The sequence below is a fragment of the Coregonus clupeaformis genome, unplaced genomic scaffold (assembly GCF_020615455.1).
Source record: "Coregonus clupeaformis isolate EN_2021a unplaced genomic scaffold, ASM2061545v1 scaf0089, whole genome shotgun sequence".
In the NCBI taxonomy this organism is placed as follows: Eukaryota; Metazoa; Chordata; class Actinopteri; order Salmoniformes; family Salmonidae; genus Coregonus; species Coregonus clupeaformis.
The window spans coordinates 525,599-547,500 of NW_025533544.1; the positions used below are offsets into that span (position 1 = coordinate 525,599).

At 42.2% G+C, this 21,902-nt stretch overlaps 1 protein-coding gene across 1 annotated transcript in view; it reads left to right on the top strand.

The window, feature by feature from the left end:
• LOC121554196 (collagen alpha-5(IV) chain-like) overlaps window positions 1-21,902 on the top strand; it is a 105,582-nt gene that overhangs the window by 34,627 nt on the left and 49,053 nt on the right. The window contains exons 2-13 of the mRNA XM_041867676.2: window positions 8,083-8,142; window positions 8,291-8,380; window positions 8,488-8,532; window positions 10,962-11,006; window positions 11,992-12,054; window positions 12,666-12,719; window positions 12,827-12,853; window positions 13,060-13,140; window positions 13,424-13,486; window positions 19,306-19,341; window positions 20,171-20,212; window positions 20,309-20,401. Coding sequence (XP_041723610.2) covers window positions 8,083-8,142; window positions 8,291-8,380; window positions 8,488-8,532; window positions 10,962-11,006; window positions 11,992-12,054; window positions 12,666-12,719; window positions 12,827-12,853; window positions 13,060-13,140; window positions 13,424-13,486; window positions 19,306-19,341; window positions 20,171-20,212; window positions 20,309-20,401 — 699 coding nt within the window. The remainder of the gene's footprint in view (window positions 1-8,082; window positions 8,143-8,290; window positions 8,381-8,487; window positions 8,533-10,961; window positions 11,007-11,991; window positions 12,055-12,665; window positions 12,720-12,826; window positions 12,854-13,059; window positions 13,141-13,423; window positions 13,487-19,305; window positions 19,342-20,170; window positions 20,213-20,308; window positions 20,402-21,902) is intronic.

A 21,902-nucleotide genomic window follows, 5' to 3' on the forward strand; every position in this document is an offset into this window, starting at 1 on the left:
TGAAGTAGATTTAACATCAATAAGGGATCATAGCTTTCACCTGGATTCACCTGGTCAGTCTATGTCATGGAAAGAGCAGGTGTCCTTAATGTTTTGTGTACTCTGTGTATATTATTACATTTTACATTTTAGTCATTTAGCAGACGCTCTTATCCAGAGCGACTTACAATTAGTGAGTGCATACCCACAACACACACACACACACACACACACACACACTGTGATATTGGTCAGATGCTGTCCTTGGCACAGCCGTTCATACTGCTCTGACAGAAATAGATTGCGCTGTCATTCTAGGTTGTCTGTTTTCTGGGGGTATTGTTGTTTTTTGGGGATATTGTGGCTTTCTGGGGATATTATGATTAGAGGCAATGAGTCATTGGGATGTGAAGCTGCTGTGACAGAAAAGGATGAGGTATGGAGGAAGAAATGGTGATCTTTTTCTGAGTACTTGTGGTTAAGGGTATCAAGGCTTCTATCTCTCTGATTCTGTGGTTAAAGGCGTCATTCTGCAGACATATGGACATGCGTGTAAATATGTTTGTGTGTGCACGGGAACGCATGTGTGTATATGTGTGTGTGTGTGTGTATGCGTGTGTGTGTGTCTGTGTGTGTGTGTATGCGTGTGTGTGTCACTGTGTCTGTGTGTGTGTGTGTGTGTGCACGTTTGTGTGTGTGTGTCTCAAGGCAGGGCAGGGCAGGGCTGAGCTGGGTAAAGGGGGGTAGAGAGGGGGTAGAGAGGGGTAGAGAGGGGGGTAGAGAGGGGTAGAGATAGAGGTAGAGATAGAGAGGGGTAGAGATAGAGGGGGTAGAGAGGGGAAGAGAGGGGTAGAGAGGGGGGGTAGAGAGGGGTAGAGAGGGGGTAGAGAGGGGTAGAGAGGGGGTAGAGAGGGGTAGAGATAGAGAGGGGTAGAGATAGAGGTAGAGATAGAGAGGGGTAGAGATAGAGGGGGTAGAGAGGGGAAGAGAGGGGTAGAGAGGGGTAGAGAGGGGGTAGAGAGGGGGGGTAGAGAGGGGAAGAGAGGGGGGGGTAGAGAGGGGAAGAGAGGGGGGGTAGAGAGGGGTAAAAAGGGGAAGAGAGGGGTAGAGATAGAGGGGGTAGAGATAGAGGGGGGTATAGAGGGGGTAGAGATAGAGAGGGGTAGAGATAGAGGGGGGTATAGAGGGGGTAGAGAGGGGAAGAGATAGAGGGGGGTATAGAGGGGGTAGAGAGGGGAAGAGAGGGGTAGAGATAGAGGGGGTAGAGATAGAGGGGGTAGAGATAGAGGGGGTATAGAGGGGGTAGAGAGGGGGTAGAGATAGAGAGGGGTAGAGATAGAGGGGGTAGAGATAGAGGGGGGTATAGAGGGGGTAGAGAGGGGGTAGAGATAGAGAGGGGTAGAGATAGAGGGGGGTATAGAGGGGGTAGAGATAGAGGGGGTAGAGATAGAGGGGGGTATAGAGGGGGTAGAGAGGGGGTAGAGATAGAGGGGGGTATAGAGGAGGTAGAGAGGGGGTAGAGATAGAGAGGGGTAGAGATAGAGGGGGGTATAGAGGGGGGTAGAGAGGGGAAGAGATAGAGAGGGGTAGAGAGGGGGGGTAGAGAGGGGAAGAGAGGGGGTAGAGAGGGGTAGAGATAGAGAGGGGTAGAGAGGGGGGTAGAGAGGGGAAGAGAGGGGTAGAGAGGGGTAGAGAGGGGTAGAGAGGGGTAGAGATAGAGGGGGTAGAGATAGAGGGGGTAGAGATAGAGGGGGGTATAGAGGGGGTAGAGAGGGGGTAGAGATAGAGAGGGGTAGAGATAGAGGGGGGTATAGATAGAGGGGGTAGAGAGGGGGATAGAGAGGGGTAGAGAGGGGTAGAGATAGAGAGGGGTAGAGATAGAGGGGGTAGAGAGGGGTAGATGGGGTAGAGAGGGGGTAGAGAGGGGTAGATGGGGTAGAGAGGGGGTAGAGATAGAGAGGGGTAGAGATAGAGGGGTAGAGAGGGGGATAGAGGGGGTAGAGATAGAGAGGGGTAGAGATAGAGAGGGGTAGAGATAGAGAGGGGTAGAGAGGGGTAGAGATAGAGGGGGTAGAGATAGAGAGGTGTAGAGATAGAGGGGGTAGAGATAGAGAGGGGTAGAGGGGTTAGAGATAGAGGGGGTAGAGATAAAGAGGGGGTAGAGGGGGTAGAGATAGAGGGGGTAGAGATAGAGGTGTAGAGATAGAGGGGGTAGAGATAGAGAGGGGTAGAGGGGGTAGAGATAGAGAGGGGTAGAGAGGGGTAGAGATAGAGAGGGGTAGAGGGGGTAGAGATAGAGGGGGTAGAGATAGAGAGGGGTAGAGGGGGTAGAGATAGAGGGGGGTAGAGATAAAGAGGGGTAGAGGGGGGTAGAGAGGGAGGTTGAGAGGGGGATAGCGATAGAGATAGGGGGGTATAGGGGGTAGAGGGGGGGTAGAGGGGGGTATAGATGGGGGTATAGAGGGGGGTGATGGCTGCTAGTCTGGGCGTGCGCGAGACAGAGGACATTGAACTGAAGCAGACCAGATACTAATCAGAGATCCAGACCAGATACTAATCAGAGATCCAGACCAGATACCAATCAGAGATCCAGACTAGATACTAATCAGAGATCCAGACCAGATACTAATCAGAGATCCAGACCAGATACCAATCAGAGATCCAGACTAGATACTAATCAGAGATCCAGACCAGATACTAATCAGAGATCCAGACCAGATACCAATCAGAGATCCAGACTAGATACTAATCAGAGATCCAGACCAGATACTAATCAGAGATCCAGACTAGATGCTAATCCGAGGTCCAGACTAGATACTAATCAGAGATCCAGACTAGATACTAATCAGAGATCCAGACTAGATACTAATCAAAGATCCAATTGTAACGATGCAAACTCGCTCCCACCTTTCCTTCCCATCATTGCTCTAATTGTTTGTTAATGGCCCAGTGCAGTCAAAATTATGTTTTTCCTGTGTTTTATATCATATTGTACCACAGCTGATGAAACTGCTTTTCTTCATTAGGATGCTACATTCAGAAGTGCTAGGCCTACTTCATCCTCTTTTTGTCAACGTGAAACCTTTGAAACTACATCTACTTGTTGCCTGGATTATACGTGTCAATATCTTAATCACTTTTGCACTATAGGCCTACAGCACATATAAAACCATCATTTTTGATCACGCAACTCCGTCTGCTGTTCAACTGCCCCAAAACCGCGGAATGTTATTAAAGGGGAAATCTGCAATTCAAACAACAACAAACTGGGGATCCTGCCACTGTTTTGGTAAACAGCTAAAGGATGGGTCTGGAGAAATGTAACCAAATGAATGTATCAACCACAGAGTTGTGTTTGAAAATGTTCCAACTTTATCACTCTTTGTTTGTTCCTCTGCTGTTGTGTTGGGATGTGATGGGATGTGATGTGTTGGGTTGGGATGGGATGTGATGGGATGTGTTGGGATGTGTTGGGATGTGTTGGGATGTGATATGATGAGATGTGTTGTGATGTGATGTGATGTGTTGGGATGTGTTGTGTTGTGTTGGGATGTGATGTGATGTGATGAGATGTGTTGTGATGGGATGTGTTGGGATGTTTTGTGTTGTGATGGGATGTGTTGGGATGTGTTGTGATGGGATGTGTTGGGATGTGTCGTGTTGTGTTGGGATGTGTTGTGATGTGATGGGATGTGTTGGGTTTGGATGTGATGTGAAGTGATGTGTTGTGATGTGTTGTGATGTGTTGGGATGTGATGTGTTGTGATGGGATGTGTTGGGATGTGTTGTGTTGTGTTGGGATGTGATGGGATGTGTTGGGATGGGATGTGATGTGTTGGGATGTGTTGTGATGTGTTGGGATATGTTGGGATGTGTTTGGATGTGTTGGGATGTGATGTGTTGTGATGGGATGTGTTGGGATGTGATGTGTTGTGTTGGGATGTGATGGGGTGTGTTGGGATGTGTTGGGATGTGTTGGGATGTGATGTGTTGGGATGTGTTGGGATGTGTTGTGATGTGTTGTGATGTGATGTGTTGGGATGTGTTGTGATGTGTTGGGTTGGGATGTGTTGTGATGTGTTGGGTTGGGATGTGATGTGATGGGATGGGATGGGATGTGTTGGGATGTGTTGTGATGTGTTGTGTTGGGATGTGATGTGATGTGATGTGATGAGTTGTGATGTGGTGGGATGTGTTGTGATGTGTTGTGTTGTGATGTGATGTGATGTGTTGTGATGTGATGTGTTGGGTCGGGGTGTGATGTGATGTGTTGTGACATGTTGTGATGTGTTGTGTTGTGTTGGGATGTGATGTGATGTCTTGTGATGTGATGTGATGTGATGTGTTGGAATGTGTTGTGATGTGTTGTGTTGGGATGTGTTGTGATGTGTTGTGATGTGTTGTGTTGTGATGTGTTGGGTTGTGATGTGATGTGTTGTGATGTGTTGGGTTGTGATGTGTTGGGATGTGTTGGGATGTGTTGTGATGTGATGTGTTGTGATGTGATGTGTTGTGATGTGTTGGGTTGTGATGTGTTGTGTTGGGATGTGTTATGATGTGTTGTGATGTGTTGGGATGTGTTGTGATGTGATGTGATGTGTTGTGATGTGTTGGGTTGTGATGTGTTGGGTTGTGATGTGTTGGGATGTGTTGGGTTGGGATGTGTTGTGATGTGTTGTGATGTGTTGTGTTGGGATGTGTTGTGATGTGTTGGGTTGTGATGTGTTGGGATGTGTTGTGATTTGTTGTGATGTGTTGGGTTGGGATGTGTTGGGATGTATTGGGATGTGTTGTGTTATGATGTGTTGGGTTGTGATGTGTTGTGATGTGATGTGATGTGTTAGGATGTGTTGTGTTGTGATGGGATGTGTTAGGATGTGATGTGATGTGTTGGGATGTGTTGTGTTGTGTTGCCATGTGTTGGGTAGTGTGTAGTGGGTGTGGGTTGAGTGTAGTATAGTGTAAACAAAAACAGGGGTGTTGTTTAATATAGTATAGTGTTGTATTGTGTTGTGTAGTGTAGTATTAACAATAACAGGGTGTGGTGTAGTGTTAACAATAGCAGGGTGTAGTGTAGTGTTAACAATAACATGGTGTAGAGTACTGTAGTATAATGTAGTGTAGTGTTAACAATAACAGGGTGTAGTGTAGTGTAGTGTAGTGTAGAGTTAACAATAACATAGTGTAGTATAGTGTAGTGTAGTGTAGTATAGTATAGCATAGTGTAGTGTAGTGTTTTGTAGTGTTAACAATAACATTGTGTAGTATAGCGTAGTGTAGTGCAGTGCAGTGTAGTGTAGTGTAGTATTGTATAGTATAGTGTAGTATAGTGTAGTATAGTGTAGTATAGTGTAGTGTAGTGTAGTGTAGTGTGCATAGTGCAGTGCAGTATAGTGTAGTATAGTGTAGTATAGTGTAGTATAGTGTAGTATATTGTAGTGTAGTATAGTGTAGTATAGTGTAGTACATTATTAACAATACCAGGGTGTAGTGAAGTGTAGTGTAGTATAGTGTATTGTTAACAATAACAGGGGTATAGTATAGTGTAGTGTAGGGTGTAGTGTAGTGTAATGTTGTGTAGTATAGTATAGTGAAGTGTAGTGTAATGTTAACAATAACAGGGTGTAGTGTAGTATAGTGTAGTGTAGTATAGTGTTAGCAATAACAGGGTGTAGTATAGTGTAGTGTTAACAATAACATAGTGTAGTATAGTATAGTATAGCATAGTGTAGTGTTTTGTTGTGTTAACAATAACAGAGTGTAGTATAGTTTAGTATAGTATATTATAGCATAGTGTAGTGTAGTGTTTTGTTGTGTTAACAATAACAGAGTGTAGTATAGTGCAGTGTAGTGTAGTGTAGTGTAGTATTGTATAGCATAGTGTAGTATAGTTTAGTGTAGTGTATTGTAGTATTGCATACTACACTACACTATACTACGCCATGTTATTGTTAACACTACACTACACTACACTATACTACACTATGCTACAATACACCCTTTTATTGTTAACAGTACACTACACTAGTGTTAACAATATCAGGGTATAGTGTAGTATAGTGTAGTATATTGTAGTATAGTGTAGTATAGTGTAGTATAGTGTAGTATAGTGTGGTATAGTGTGGTGTTACCAATACCAGGGTGCAGTATAGTGAAGTGTAGTATAGTGTAGTGGTACCAATAACTTGTGTAGTATAGTCTAGTATAGTATAGTATAGTGTTACCAATAACACGATGTATTGTAGTATAATATCGTGCAGTGTAGTGTAGTTGTGTGTATTGTAGTATAGTGTAGTGTAGTATAATGTAGTATAGTATAGCGTAGTATAGTGTAGTATAGTGTAGTATAGTGTAGTATAGTGTAGTACAGTGTAGTACAGTGTATTATAGTGTGGTATAGTGTAGTATGGTGTTGTATAGTGTGGTATAGTGTGGTATAGTTTGGTATAGTGTAGTGTAGTGTGGTATAGTGTAGTATGGTGTTGTATAGTGTGGTATAGTGTGGTATAGTTTGGTATAGTGTAGTGTAGTATAGTATAGTGTTAACAATAACAGGATGTAGTGTAGTATAATATCGTGTAGTGTAGTGTAGTTGTGTGTATTGTAGTATAGTGTAGTATAGTGTAGTGTAGTATAGTGTAGTGGCGTGTGGTATAGTGTAGTATAGTGTAGTAGTGTTAACAATAACAGGATGTAGTGTAGTATAATATCGTGTAGTGTAGTGTAGTTGTGTGTATTGTAGTATAGTGTAGTATAGTGTAGTGGCGTGTGGTATAGTGTAGTATAGTGTAGTAGTGTTAACAATAACAGGGTGTAGTGTAGTATAGTATAGTGTAGTGTTAACAATAACAGAGTGTAGTATGGTATAGTGTAGTGGAGTATAGTGTAGTATAGGGTTAACAATAACAGGGTGTAGTATAGTATAGTGTAGTGTAGTGTAGTGTTAACAGTAGCAGGGTGTAGTGAATGATATTGTAGTATAGTGTAGTATAGTGTAGTTAATATAGTATAGTGTTGTGTAGTGTAGTTTAGTGTAGTGTAGTGTAGTGTAGTATAGTATAGTATAGTGTAGTGTAGTGTAGTGTAGTGTAGTGTAGTGTAGTATAGTATAGTGTAGTATAGTGTAGTATATTGTAGTATATTGTAGTGCCGTGCAGTATAGTGTAGTATAGTGTATTATAGTGTAGTTTAATATAATATAGTATAGTGTAATGCTGTGTTGTATAGTGTAGTGTAGTGTAGTGTAGTGTAGTATAGTATAGTGTAGTATAGTGTAGTGGAGTGGAGTGCAGTGTTAACAATACCAGGGTGTAGTGAAGTGTAGTGTAGTGTTATGTAGTATAGTGTAGTTAATATAGTATAGTGTTGTGTAGTGTAGTTTAGTGTAGTGTAGTGTAGTGTAGTATAGTATAGTGTAGTATAGTGTAGTGGAGTGGAGTGCAGTGTTAACAATACCAGGGTGTAGTGAAGTGTAGTGTAGTGTTATGTAGTATAGTATAGTGTATTGTTAACAATAACAGGGGTATAGTATAGTGTAGTGTGGTGTGGTGTAGTATAGTATTGTGTAGTTTAGTGTAGTGTAGTGTTAACAATAACACTGGTGTAGTGTAGTATAGTGTAGTTTGGTATAGTATAGTGTATTGTTAACAACAACAGGGGGCAAACTATCCGTTCCCACTGAGTCTGAGGTTGTTGGTGTGTTTCACAGGTCTGAGTTATCAGCTCTTTTCCGTAGGGGTGTGTGTGTGTGTGTGTGTGTGTGTGTGTGTGTGTGTGTGTGTGTGTGTGTGTGTGTGTGTGTGTGTGTGTGTGTGTGTGTGTGTGTGTCTGTATGTGTGTGTGTGTGTGTGTGCATCATCACTGTCTCTGTGCTGCACCTCAGGCCTTGTGCTCAGACTATTTACTGCAGTCTCCCACCCTCTAGACCTCTACTACACAAAGCTGTCTGAGACATGACAAACACATGAACATCTGTCTAACATACTCTCTCTCTCTCTCTTTCTCTTTCTCTCTCTATGCTCTCCCCCCTGTCTCTCTCTCTCTCTCTCTCTCTCCACACTCTCTCTCCCTCTCCCTCTCCATCTCTTTCTCTCCATCCTACAGGCGTGTCATGGCTGTGCAGTGGAATCAAAGTGTGACTGCAGCGGAGTGAAAGGAGTCAAGGTGAGAGTGAAAACGCACACTAATCTACTGTACAAAACAATCATAACACATGATTTCCTTATTTGATTTGTAATGACTGTTTTGTCTGTGTGCTCTATGCAGGGTAAGAGGTGTCAGGACTTTGTGTTCTATGTTCTATGTTCCACAGGGTGAGAGGGGTTTCCCAGGACTACAGGGTCAGCTGGGCGTACCGGGGTTCCCCGGACCTGAGGGGCCCATCGGAGGCAGGGGAGAGAAGGTAGGAGGCCCTTCCTGGATCTCGTTGTAGGAGCAACATCATACCTGACTATATCTGTGAATTTAGACACTTGAAAATGAATCTCTCCCCCTTCCTCTCCATCTCAGGGTAGTGATGGATCTTCAGGGCCTGGAGGTCCAAAAGGGATAAGAGTGAGTAACCTGACGTGACGTGACCCACACACTTCTCACTCCATATACCAGTTCAGTACACTGTCTGATGGCCCTCTCTAGAGTGTAGTACTCTCTGTGGCCCACCAGATGTCCTCGTTTCACTCCATGACAAAAGGGAAGTAATCTTATTGGTTTCTGATGTGAATGTATGATCAGTTGTGTAGCGCAATTTTTTAGGTGAGGGAGCGCACTTTTTTTTTTTTTTATCACGTCATAATCTCCTCAATCAAAGTTTATATGGACAGATGTAGTCAATTGAATCGCATATCATTAATATGAGTATAAAGCATCCTCCATTTGCGACGTCTGTCTATGCCCACACCAATTGTCTAAAGAAAATGTCATATTTTTAATACCCTCAAACACCAAGTGAGGCATAGGCTACCTAATTTCTAAATAGGCCATCATCACTGTCAATCATGAATGATAATTCTTCACGTTTTACGTGTGAAACGTCCAAACTGCATCTCCATGTCAATCATTTGATTGATCTCAATCAGTTTCATGGGAATATGCATTTAGGTCTTCTTGGAGGACTGTTTCGTCAGCGAATTAGAGCGGATGGTGTTAACAAACTATTAGCCTTTCTTGTATTTTGTTTCAGTCAAAGCATATATCCTGCCTAGTGGCGCACCCTATTGAGCTTTGGCACATGAGAAGAAAAAAGAAAGTGACTATTCAGCTTCAGTTAACCATATCCTAAAACCTCATTAGAAATGAGGGGGATGTTTTTGGTGTAATAGTAAGGTTATAGGCTTACTATGCTATGTATGCGATAATATTCGGTTCTGTTATGTAAAATACTAATGAATCATTATGTGATCTTGCAAGACATTGATTCAGCTTTGATCTAACTTTACTAAACGAGCACCATTGTGAGAAGTGATAATCTTCTACTTGTAATAATAATAATTAGTGATGAGTAGAACTATTAGGCAACAGATCTTGATGAGATGTCATTTTAAGCGATCGGAACGCCCTTCGTGGTGCTGAAAAGACAGCGCAAGGATGGTGCAATGATGTTAAAGAAGTTGAACTTGTGGTGCTGAAGGATAGCTAAAGGATAGCTGAAGAAGGATAGCTCTGCCATTCGGCCAGTTCAGGAACAAACAGCAATCATTTGCAGTAAGCCTTTAGCCTAATAGGTCTATGACTACGTGGTATAGCTATTTGTAGGCTATACCCTAATGTAAATACAAATACATATATCTTAATATTATTGCACTGTTTGTGAGGAGAGCTTTATTATGAGTAGGCGTTTCATGGTATTGTGTAGCTTATACAATGTATCATAAATAAACTTTGATTTTATTAGCTTGAACACATGGTTACAATATACCCTATTGCAGAATAAAAGAAAACAGAGCGGTGAACTATCAATTAATGTCATTTATTTGCATAGATTAAACATGCAATGAAATCAATTGACCAACAAGTGAACACAAATAATGGCAGGAATTCGTTTTAAAACAGCCAGAGAATCAAGCTTTTGGTGTGGTTTATTCATGCATCTAAATAAACTATAACCTAAACGCATTATTACCTCCAATTTGGCCCAATTTACGTGTCCAATTGCCCACCCTGACAAACCAAGCTAGAACGGCCCCTGCGTCTCAACCAATAGCCAATGTAGGGCTACAGCTAAATATCCCAAGCAGGGCTACAGAAACTTCCAGAGAGGGTCAGGGTCCTTGGGCTTTGCGGTGGACACTCTGATTTGAGTGTCATTGGCAGAAAAGTGTCGCCATAACCAATTAGTGGCCACGTATGGCTCTGGGCTCCACTGCGCAAGAGGGGTCGGTGGAGTTTTATGAACATCAAGGCTGACACACAGTGAATTTTGATTATTTTTTCAACGTTCTGATTGGCCAAAGTAGTCAAGCCTCAGATGGGCCTTCGCAGTGCATACACGTAGCTTATAGTTCTTTATCATTCTCACCAGCGTCAGGGAGAAGACCGGGAAGAAACCATCATTTACCTACATCTAGGCTGCTACACATATATATTTTTTATTTATTTATTCTATCGTTTCTCATGGAACTTTAGTGGTAATTAAATATAGTTATTTAGAATTTATTAGAATACATTTTCCAGAAATAGTTTTACCAGCTCCGTGTATTCTCAAATTGAAAAAAGTGAGGAAGCGCTGCACTACACCACTGTGTATGATGTACCATTTCTCAAAAGTATTTTATTGATCAGTGATGGCTGGTGGCACTTTAAATTGGGAGGACGGGCTCATAGTAACGGCTGGAACGGAATTAATGGAATGGTCTCAAACACATCAAACACCTGATTTCCATGTGTTTGATACCATTCCATTAACTCCATTCCATTCATTATTATGAGCCGTCCTCCCCTCACCAGCCTCCTCTGTTATTGATTCATTGTCCTTGTTACTTCCACAGGGACCTCCCGGACTGCCTGGATTCCCCGGAACACCAGGAATTCCAGTGAGTTTCCAACTTTTATTTCTCACCATGTACTATATAGCCTAGCCCAGTGTTGCCCAACCCTGTTCCTGGAGAGCTACCCTCCTGTAGGTTTTCGCTCCAACTCCAGGTGTTACTAACCTGATTCATTTGATCAACCTGCTAATTATTAGAATCAGGTGTGCTAGATTAGGGTTGGAGCAAAAACCTACAGGACGGTAGCTATCTAGGAACAGGGTTGGGCAGTCCTGCCCTAGCCTATCTGGTGGGAACTTTACTGCAGTGTTTCCCAATTCCGGTCCTCGGGTGACCCCAACACATTTTTTTAATAGCCCAGACAAAACACCTTATTCAACTTGTCAAGGGCTTGATGATTAGTTGGCAAGCGCTTGTCCGGGACCACAACAAAAATATGTACTGTTGGGGGGCACTCAAAGACCGGAGTTGGGAAACTGCTTTACTGATCTGTCACTGGCGATTCTTAACGTCACATGACATCCATGGTATACTCAGGGATGTGAAACTCGATGAAGGTTGCAGATAGAAATATAATGAATAGAACTGACATGATTCCATATTTAATCTCACAATTATTTATGTTCTACACATAGAGATAGATAGAGGACTCATCTTTGTATCTGTGCCATTATAGCGTCTGTGACAGCATGGGCAGCGCCATGAGACTATCTCCATTTTGAAGTAGTCAATTTTCTTCTTCACGATTGGCTGATCCCTCCTGATGACCCGGTTGGACATGACTCCAACAGGGTCACCAGGAGGGATCAGCCAATGAAGTTCGAAGTCCCACCCTGTTGACTACATTACAATTGTGGAAGCCCTCAATGGCGCTGGACATGTTAAAACAGCCTTTTGGCCACTAGAGGCCTCTATCATTCTCTATGGTTCTACACACTACATTTCTATCTGAATGTTTTGTACTGCATCGCTGTGTGACCTCACTTCCTGTGTGATTTCCTGTTGTCTCTGTGTCTGTGATCTCCTGCAGGGTCTCCCGGGACATGACGGCCCCCCAGGCCCCAAAGGAACTGCAGGCTGCAACGGGACTAAGGTGGGTTACTATTTTTACTACTGACTGACAGCGTTACGACTGTCGAGTCCTGAGAGAACCCTGGTTGGACTGAATCTGGACTGAAGCTGTTCTATCACACCCGGCCACTAGATGGCAGCACTCTGTTATTATCTGGGCTTGTAAGTCTACTGAGTCAAAGCAGAAAGCATATAGGAAAAGTAACCAATGGGTTGGAGACTGTTGATGCAAAATGAAAATGATTAAAGGTGCAATATGCAGAAATTGCGCCGCCATTTCCTGGTTGCTAAAATCGTAGTAGTTTGCCTAATTTCGGTTTATTTCACAAAACAAGCAGTCATTGAGTAGAGAATCATTGTACCATCTAACCTGCTGTGAAATATGTTTTCCATAACCAATAATATTGTATTTTCAGCTGTTTGAAGCTGTGTACAAAACCGAAAGTAAAAGACGCAAAAACTAAACTTAAGAACGGGAAGCATAGAAATAGCACACATAGAACAGATATACCGCTTCTTAGACTTGTTTTCAATGAGAATGACAGATCTATTCCTCACATTTCTATTTTAATTTCGTTGGGTCGCCCAAAATGTCACATACTGTATTGCAGCTTTAATTGGATATCTTCTCAGGGTGAGCGAGGATTCCCTGGAAGTCCAGGCTTCCCTGGACTGGAGGGCCGATTGGTGAGTACCTTACACACACAGTGTCATGTCTCTCTGAGAAAACTTGAAAGATTAAACTAATCAGACTTTAAAATGTATCCCTTTTCTCTCGTCTCCCTCCTCTTCAGGGTCCACCTGGTTTTCCAGGACAAAAGGTAACTACTGTATTAGTCCACCCAAACTGTTGTCCTCTTTAGATGAAGTACTGGCTCGTATAATTCACTAGGAAACAAACAGAAGCGAACAGTCCCAAACCAGGAGGGACCTACCTGAGTGTATCTAATAAGTGCTACGGAGTACGCTAATGAATACGACCCCAATGTGTGATGTGTTCCTCTCTAACCTCCTGTTGTCTCTACAGGGAGACCCAGGTGATGTCATCACAGCTGACTGTTTTGGAAGGAATGGAGGTGTAGGTCTGCCTGGCTTACCTGGAGTTCCTGTGAGTATTCTATAGAACCATAGAACCACTTTGACCTTAACTGATTTTAACTGACCTTCAGTTCTAAAGTCTGTATTCAGACAGATATAAGAGAAAACCTTAATTAGACTTTGTCAAGTGATTGGTCTTATCAAATGGTAAGCTAATATAATATATTGCTCATATTTGGATTGTCAGAATCAATCACTCAAACACATTGGTAAACCATTATGGGAGATGTAAACCTGTGTCTTTCAACCCAGAGCTCTTTGTGTAACGTTTGTGGTGTCTGTCTTGTTTCTAGGGTGACCAAGGCCCCTCAGGATTGTCAGGTCCTATCGGCCCTCCCGGCCCCAGAGGTTATGAGGTACAGTACAGTAACACCCCAAATCATGTTATTGACAACTGTCACATGTCAGTTATGTTCTGAGGGACTTTACACAGTCAAACTGGTCCCAGATCTGTGACATCCTGTATGTTCTAGGAGACTTTACAAAGTCAAACTGGTCCCAGACCTGTGACATCCAGTATGTTCTGAGGGACTTTACACAGTCAAACTGGTCCCAGACATCAATCAATTAAATGTATTTATAAAGCCCTTTTTACATCAGCAAATGTAGAAGCTCGGTGGCTAGGAAAAACTCCATAGAAAGGCAGGAATATAGGAAGAAACCTAGAGAGGAACCAGGCTGTGAGGGGTGGCCAGTCCTCTGGCTGTGCCGGGTGGAGATTAAAAGAGTGCATGGCCATTAAGGCCAGATTGTGTACACTTTGGCCCCGTCCGACGATACCCCCGGACAGGGCTAACCAGGCAGGATATAACCCAACCAACTTTGCCAAAGCACAGCCCCCACACCACTAGAGGGATATCAACAGACCACCAACTTACTACCCTGAGACAAGACTGAGTTTAGCCCACGAAGATCTCCTCCACCACACGAGCCCGAGGGGACAGGAAGATCACGTCAGTGACTCAACCCACTCAAGTGACGCACACCTCCTAGGGATGGCATGGAAGAGCACTAGTAAGCCAGTGACTCAGCCCCCATAATATACTCCTGAGTGGCGCAGTGGTCTAAGGCACTGCATCGCAGTGCTAACTGTGCCACTAGAGATCCTGGTTCGTATCCAGGCTCTGTCGCAGCCGGCCGCGACCGGGAGACTCATGGGCGGCGCACAATTGGCCCAGCGTCGTCCAGGGTAGGGGAGGGAATGGCCGGCAGGGATGTAGCTCAGTTGATAGAGCATGGCGTTTGCAACGCCAGGGTTGTGGGTTCGATTCCCACAGGGGGCCAGTATAAAAATATATATATATGTATTCACTAACTGTAAGTCGCTCTGGATAAGAGCGTCTGCTAAATGACTAAAATGTAAATGTAAATATGGTCAGAGGCAGAGAATCCCAGTAGAGAGGGGAGCCGGCCAGGCAGAGACAGCAAGGGCTGTTCGTCACTCCAGTGCCTTGCCATTCATCTTTGCATCCCTGGGCCAGAAAGGTTGAGACCGAGTCTGAGGCTCTCACGTGGATAGGCAGACCATTCCATAAAAAAATGGAGCTCTATAGGAGAAACCCCTGCCTCCAGCTGTTTGCTTATAAATTCTAGGAACAATAAGGAGGCCTGCATCTTGTGACCGTAGCGTACGTGTAGGTATGTACGGCAGGACCAAATCGGAAAGATAGGTAGGAGCAAGCCCATGTAATGCTTTGTAGGTTAGCAGTAAAACCTTGAAATCAGCCCTAGCCTTAACAGGAAGCCAATGTAGAGAGGCTAGCACTGGAGTATGATCAAATGTTTTGGTTCTAGTCAAGATTCTAGCCGCCGTGTTTAGCACTAACTGAAGTTTATTTAGCGCTTTATCCGGGTAGCGGGTGAGTAGAGCATTGCAGTAGTCTAGAAGTGACAGAAGCATGGATTAGCTTTTCTGCATCATTTTTGGACAACATTTGTCTGATTTTTGCAATGTTACAAAGATGGAAAAAAGCTGTCCTTAAAATATTCTTGATATGTTTGTCAAAAGAGAGATCAGGGTCCAGAGTAACGCGAAGGTCCTTCACAGTTTTATTTGAGACGACTGTAAAACCATCAAGATTAATTGTCAGATCCAACAGCAGATCTCTTTGTTTCTTGGGACCTAGAACTAGCATCTCTGTTTTGTCTGAGTTTTAAAATAAAATGTTTGCCACCATCCACTTCCCTATGTCTGAAACACAGGCTTCCAGGGTAGGTAATTTCGGGGCTTCACCAGGTTTCATCGAAATATACAGCTGTGTGTCGTCCGCATAGCAGTTAAAGTTGACATTGTGTTTCTGAATGACATCACCAAGAGGTAGAATATATAGTGAAAACAATTGTGGTCCTAAAACGGAACCTTGAGGAATACCGAAACGTACAATTGATTTGTCAGAGGACAAACCATCCACAGAGAACAAACTGATATCTTTCCGACAGATAAGATCTAAACCAGGCAAAAAAACGTGTCCGTGTAGACCAATTAGGGTTTCCACACTCTCCCCAAAAATGTGGTGATCGATGGTGTCAAAAGCAGCACTAAGGTCTAGGAGCACGAGGACAGATGCAGAGCCTTGGTCTGACGCCATTAAAAGGTCATTTACCACCTTCATGAGTGCAGTCTCGATGCTATGATGGGGTCTAAAACCAGACTGCAGCGTTTTGTATACATTATTTATCTTCTGGAAGGCAGTGAGTTGCTGCACAACAGCTTTTTCAAAAAATGTTGATAGGAATGGGAGATTTGATATAGGCCGATAGTTTTGTACATTTCTGGGTCAAGGTTTGGCTTTTAGTGAGTTTGGTACATATCCGGAGGATAGGGAGACATTTATTATGTTCAACATAGGAGGGCCAAGCACAGGAAGTAGCTCTTTCAGTAGTTTAGTTGGAATAGGGTCCAGTATGCAGCTTGAAGGTTTAGAGGCCATTACTATTTTCATGAATGTGTCAAGAGATACAGGATTTAAAAACTTGAGTGTCTCCATTGATCCTAGGTCCTGGCAGTTCTGTGCAGACTCAGGACAACTGAGCTTTGGAGAAATACGCAGATTCAAAGAGGAGTCCGTAATTTGCTTTCTAATGATCATGATCTTTTCGTCAAAGAAGTTCATGAATTCATCACTGCTGAAGTCAATGCCATCCACTCTTGGGGAATACTGCTTTTTAGTAAGCTTTGCGACAGTATCAAAACAAAATTTTGGATTGTTCTTATTCTCCTCAATTAGGTTGGAAAAATAGGATGATCGAGCAGCAGTGAGGGCTCTTCGATATTGCACAGTACTGTCTTTCCAAGTTAGTCGGAAGACTTCTAGTTTGGTGAAGCGCCATTTCCGTTCCAATTTTCTGGAAGCTTGCTTCAGGGCTCTGGTATTTTCTGTATACCAGGGAGCTAATTTCTTGTGACAAATGTTTTTTGTTTTTAGGGGTGCGACTGCATCTAGGGTATTACGCAAGGTTACATTTAGATCCTCAGTTAGGTGGTTAACCAATTTTTTTTACTCCAATGTCCTTGGGTAGGTGGAGGGAGTCTAGAAGGGCATCTAAGAATCTTTGGGTTGTCCGAGAATTTATAGCACAGCTTTTGATTATCCTTGGTTGGGGTCTGAGCAGATTATTTGTTGCGATTGCAAATGTAATACGATGGTGGTCCAATAGTCCAGGATTATGAGGAAAAACATTTAGATCCACAAAATTTATTCCACGGGACAAAACTAGATTGAGGGTATGACTGTGGCAATGAGTAGGTCCGGAGACATGTTGGACAAAACCCACTGAGTCTACTTTTCCATGTGAATATTGAAGTCACCAAAAATGTGAATATTATCTGCCATGAATTCAGGGAACTCAGTGAGGAACACTGTATACGGCCCAGGAGGCCTGTAACCAGTAGCTATAAAAAGTGATTGAGTAGGCTGCATAGATTTCATGACTAGAAGCTCAAAATACGAAAAAAGCCGTTTCTTTTTTTTTGAAAATGGACATTTGCTGTCGTAAATGTTAGCAACACCTCCACCTTTGCGGGATGCACCGGGGATATGGTCACTAGTGTAACCAGGAGGAGAGGCCTCATTTAACATAGTAAATTAATCAGGCTTGAGCCATGTTTCAGTCAGGCCAATCACATCAAGATTATGATCAGTGATTAGTTAATTGACTATGACTGCCTTGGAAGTGAGGGATCTAACATTAAGTAGCCCTATTTTGAGATGTGAGATATCATAATCTCTTTCAATAATGACATGAATCGAGGAGGTCTTTATTCAGTGAGATTGCTAAGGCAAACACCACCATGTTTAGTTTTGCCCTACCTAGATCAAGGCACAGACATGGTCTCAATGGGAATAGCTGAGCTGACTACACTGACTGAGCTTGTTCCAGACTCCGGTAAGCTGGCAGGCTAGCTAACAGCCTGCTGCCTGGCCTGCACCCTATCTTATTTTGGAGCTAGATGAGTTGGAGCCCTGTCTGTTGATAGATAAGACAAGAGCACCCCTCCAGCTAGAATGGAGTCCGTCACTCCTCAGCAGGCCAGGCTTGGTCCTGTTTGTGGTTGAGTCCCAGAAAGAGGGCCAATTATCTACAAATTCTATATTTTGGGAGGGTCAGAAAACAGTTTTCAACCAACGATTGAGTTGTGAGACTGCTGTAGAGCTCAACACCTGTGACATCCAGTATCACAGGGACTTTACACAGTCAAACTGGTCCCAGACCTGTAACATCCATGATCTGAGGGACTTTACACAGTCAAACTGGTCTCAGACCTGTGACATCCAGTATGTTCTGAGGGACTTTACACAGTCAAACTGGTCCCAGACCTGTGACTTCCAGTAGTGTTTGTCAGTGCCATATTTGGAATATTTTTCTAAATCTAGACATTCAGTTACATCCCAACTAGCACACTTGGTTCCTTGGAAGTTATGGGAATGTTTTTGGTTTACCATTGGTTCTGGGAACGAAGCCTGACCGGTAAAATTGAAAGTTTTTTAAACGTTATGAGAACGGAAGGAAAAATGTCCCCTGTTCTGGGAACGTTAATGTTTAGGTTGAAGGGAGGTTCTGAGAACGTTTTTCTATGGTTCCATGAAAGTTTTCCCGGGAGGTTTTATTAACGTTCTGAGAATGGAAATTATAGGTTATTTGAAGGTAATGTTTCAATAAGACTTTTAATAACACTGCTAGCTTAAGTTAACTGTTTTGAACTCAAAGCATATTAATTTGCTTAGGAATTAATCATGCAAACACAAGATTTTTTTATTTTGGCATGCCATAACTGAGATTCAAACCTATGATCTTCTGTTCTCTATCCATGGAATCCATCCACTGCGCCACCTGGATTGAGTTAGCATGCCGTGTTTTTTTAATTCATGCAAAGCTTTTCATTTTAGTCTATTCAAACAGACCCCATTTCAAAGGAAACAAGCACTATTTAAGATCAGGTGTGGCCAATTAATGGGGCGGCCAACACACCTGAACACACTTAACAAGATAGATCAAGTTTTGTTGATGCTGAGAATGGAGTGTATTTGTTTTGAAATTACATTCTTAGAATATTCTTTGAATGTTCCTAATGTTTTCTTGAGGTTTTTATGGAAAGTTTTCTTAATGTTCTGAGAACATGACTTTAAATAGAACCATGAGGAAACATGTAGAAAACATCATGTTGAAGCACTGAAATTCCCACAGAAGAACGTTGTTTCTTAACATTCTCGGAACAATTAAAAAACATTACTATAAATAGAACCATGAGGAAACGTTATACTGAAGTACTGAAATTCCCACAGGAGAACGTTGTGTCTTAACGTTCTCTGAACAATTTGTGAACAGTACTTTAAATAGAACTATGAGGAAACCTGTAGGAAACGTTATGCTGAAGGACTGAAATTCCCACCTAAGAAACATATAGTTCTCAGAACGTTATGTGCTAGCTGGGTATCCTGCACCATTTCCAGAACATTGTGGGAAGGTTGTATGCAAAATAACCATAGGACAACCACGCTCTCATCAAGTTCTAACAAACATAAGGTTTTAAGAACGTTATGTGCTAGCTGGGTAAGAACTGATTTCAACGTAGTTTATAAGGTTTTATTGTACTATCAATAGTTATATATTTTCTTAATAAAGTTGTTAATGTGTTGTTAATGTGTTGCTAGTAAAGTTTTGTGTTGTTTTATAGGGTTGTCACGGGCCTCCTGGTCTTCCTGGTCCTAAGGTGATTTGCTTTACACACTGAATTTGCTGTGATATGGGGAGCAAGAAAATACCCTCCCTCTGGCTAGAAATGTTTAATCCTACCCTGTGATGTCACAGATAAGCATTTTTTAAGACCTTTCTGCTTATCTTTTTAACCACAGATCATAGAAACCGCCATTTTCACATCATGTAGACATGGTTTGGTGCTGGAGAGAATGAATATGAGGTTGGAAAGTGGCAGAATTGCCCTTTACAGTAAAGTGTTATAGAAGACAGGACCTCTATACCAGGCGGTGTCAGAGGGAGTCCCTAACAATTGTCAACGACTCCAGCCACCCAAGTCATAGACTGTTCTCTCTGCTACCGCACGGCAAACAGTACCTATGCACCAAGTCTGGAACCAACAGGACCCTGAACAGCTTCTACCCCCAAGACATAAGACTGCTAAATAGTTAGTTAAATAATTAACCAAATAGCTACCAGGACTATCTGCTATAACCCTTTTTGCACTAACTCTGTTGACTCATCACATACGCTGCTGCTGCTACTGTCTATTATCTGTCACTTTATTCCTAGTTATATGTTCATACTGTATCTACCTCGACTACCTCGTACCCCTGCACATCGGCTCGGTACTGGTACCCCGTGTGTATAGCCAAGTTATCGTTACTCGTGTATCTATTCCTCGTGTTATTATTTTTATATTATTACTATTTTTTTCTCTCTGTATTGTTGGGAAGAGCCCGTAAGTAAGCATTTCACTGTTAGTCTACACCTGTTGCTTACGAAGCATGTGACAAATACACATTTGAAGACAGTAATACGTTCTTCTCGTTCTTCTTCTACAGGGAAACATGGGGTTGAACTTCCAAGGTCCCAAAGGAGAAAAGGTAGGGACCGCAAGGGAAGGACTGACAGCAATGGGGTGGTAACGAATGGCAGGCCTGAATACTGATGAGTGTGTGTGTGTGTGTGTGTGTGTGTAGGGTGCTTCAGGTCTGCAGGGGCCTCCCGGTCCACCAGGACAAGTCGGGGAGCAAACGAGACCCTCAGTGTCGAGTATCCAGAAAGGAGAGACGGTAATGTCCTATATTTCACATTTTCCCTGATTGATCAGGAATTCCTTCCGTTTTTTTTTTTTTTTTTACCTCAGAAACTCCATAGAGTTACATAGAATCACTGAAATATAGGATCTCTATCAACTGAGTATCATCTGGATCATCATGTTTTTTAATTGTCACTTGTTGAACTTGAAGAACATCAATAGTGGCTTAGTAGCTTCTATCATGACATGTAATGTAAACTGACAGCCATTAGTGTGCTCCTGTTTGGCTGTAACTCAGTGGTTCTAAATGTGAGGTCAGGACCCCATGTGGGACACCCTGTAATCTTATAAAACACATTTAGAACTTTTTTCTCTTCAAATGGGTATAGAATACAACCTTTTAGTGTAAACTAAGGACCTCTTATGAGAAAAAAATATTCCATTTTATTTGGAACGGCAAGCCAGACAAAATTAAACGGGCCTATTTATATAATGAATACGAATTAGGAGGACAGAAATTATTAAATATTAAAGCATTAGACCTATCACAAAAAGCTTCAGTCATACAAAAATTATACTTAAATCCGAACTGTTTCTCTAGCAAACTAGTAAGATTGTCTCACCCAATGTTCAAGAAGGGACTTTTTCCCTTTATTCAGATTACAACCTCTCACTTTCAGGTATTTGAAAAGGAAATCATCTCCCAAATATCACTATTTCTAAAACAAGCCATATAAAGTTGGTTTCAATTTCAATTTAATCCTCCAGAAATGACAGGACAAATATTGCAACAAATATTGTGGTGAAACTGAAATATACTAATTGATAAAAAAAACTTTCTTTTTTTAGAAAAAAAAAATATATATATATATAATCTTCGTAAATGATATTATTGGTAGGAATGGTGGAGTTATGCAGCTAACAAAAACATATGGAAATGTCTGCTCTACCCAAAATTACAACCAAATAATTGCAGCATTACCGCAAAAATGGAAGAGGAAAGTGGAAGGGGGAAAAAGTAAGGAACTTGTCTGTCGGCCCTGCATTAAAGAACATAATTGGTTAAAGAAAATTGTGATAAATAAAAAAGTCATTTAAGGACCAAAAGATTGACAGCCGTCCCATATAGATTGCAAAATAGTTGGGAAGAGATTTTTGACGTACCGATTCCATGGCATAGTGTTTATGAACTGATACGCAAAACGACGCCGGATTCAAAACTTATAATTTTTCAATTTAAATTATTATATAAAATTCTTGCTACCAATAGTATGTTATTTGTATGGGGGATACAATCTTCCCAGCTCTGCAGATTTGGCTGTGAAGAGACAGAATCATTAGATCATTTTGTTTTGGTACTGTCCATTTGTAGCTTGTTTTTGGACACAGGTCCAGGAATGGCTAAAGGATTGCAATATTTGCATGGAGCTGACCCTGCAGATAGCACTACTGGGTGATCTGAAAAGTCACAGTCAATCAATCAATAATATAATAATACTTTTAGCAAAGATATTTATTTTCAATTCACAAACGTT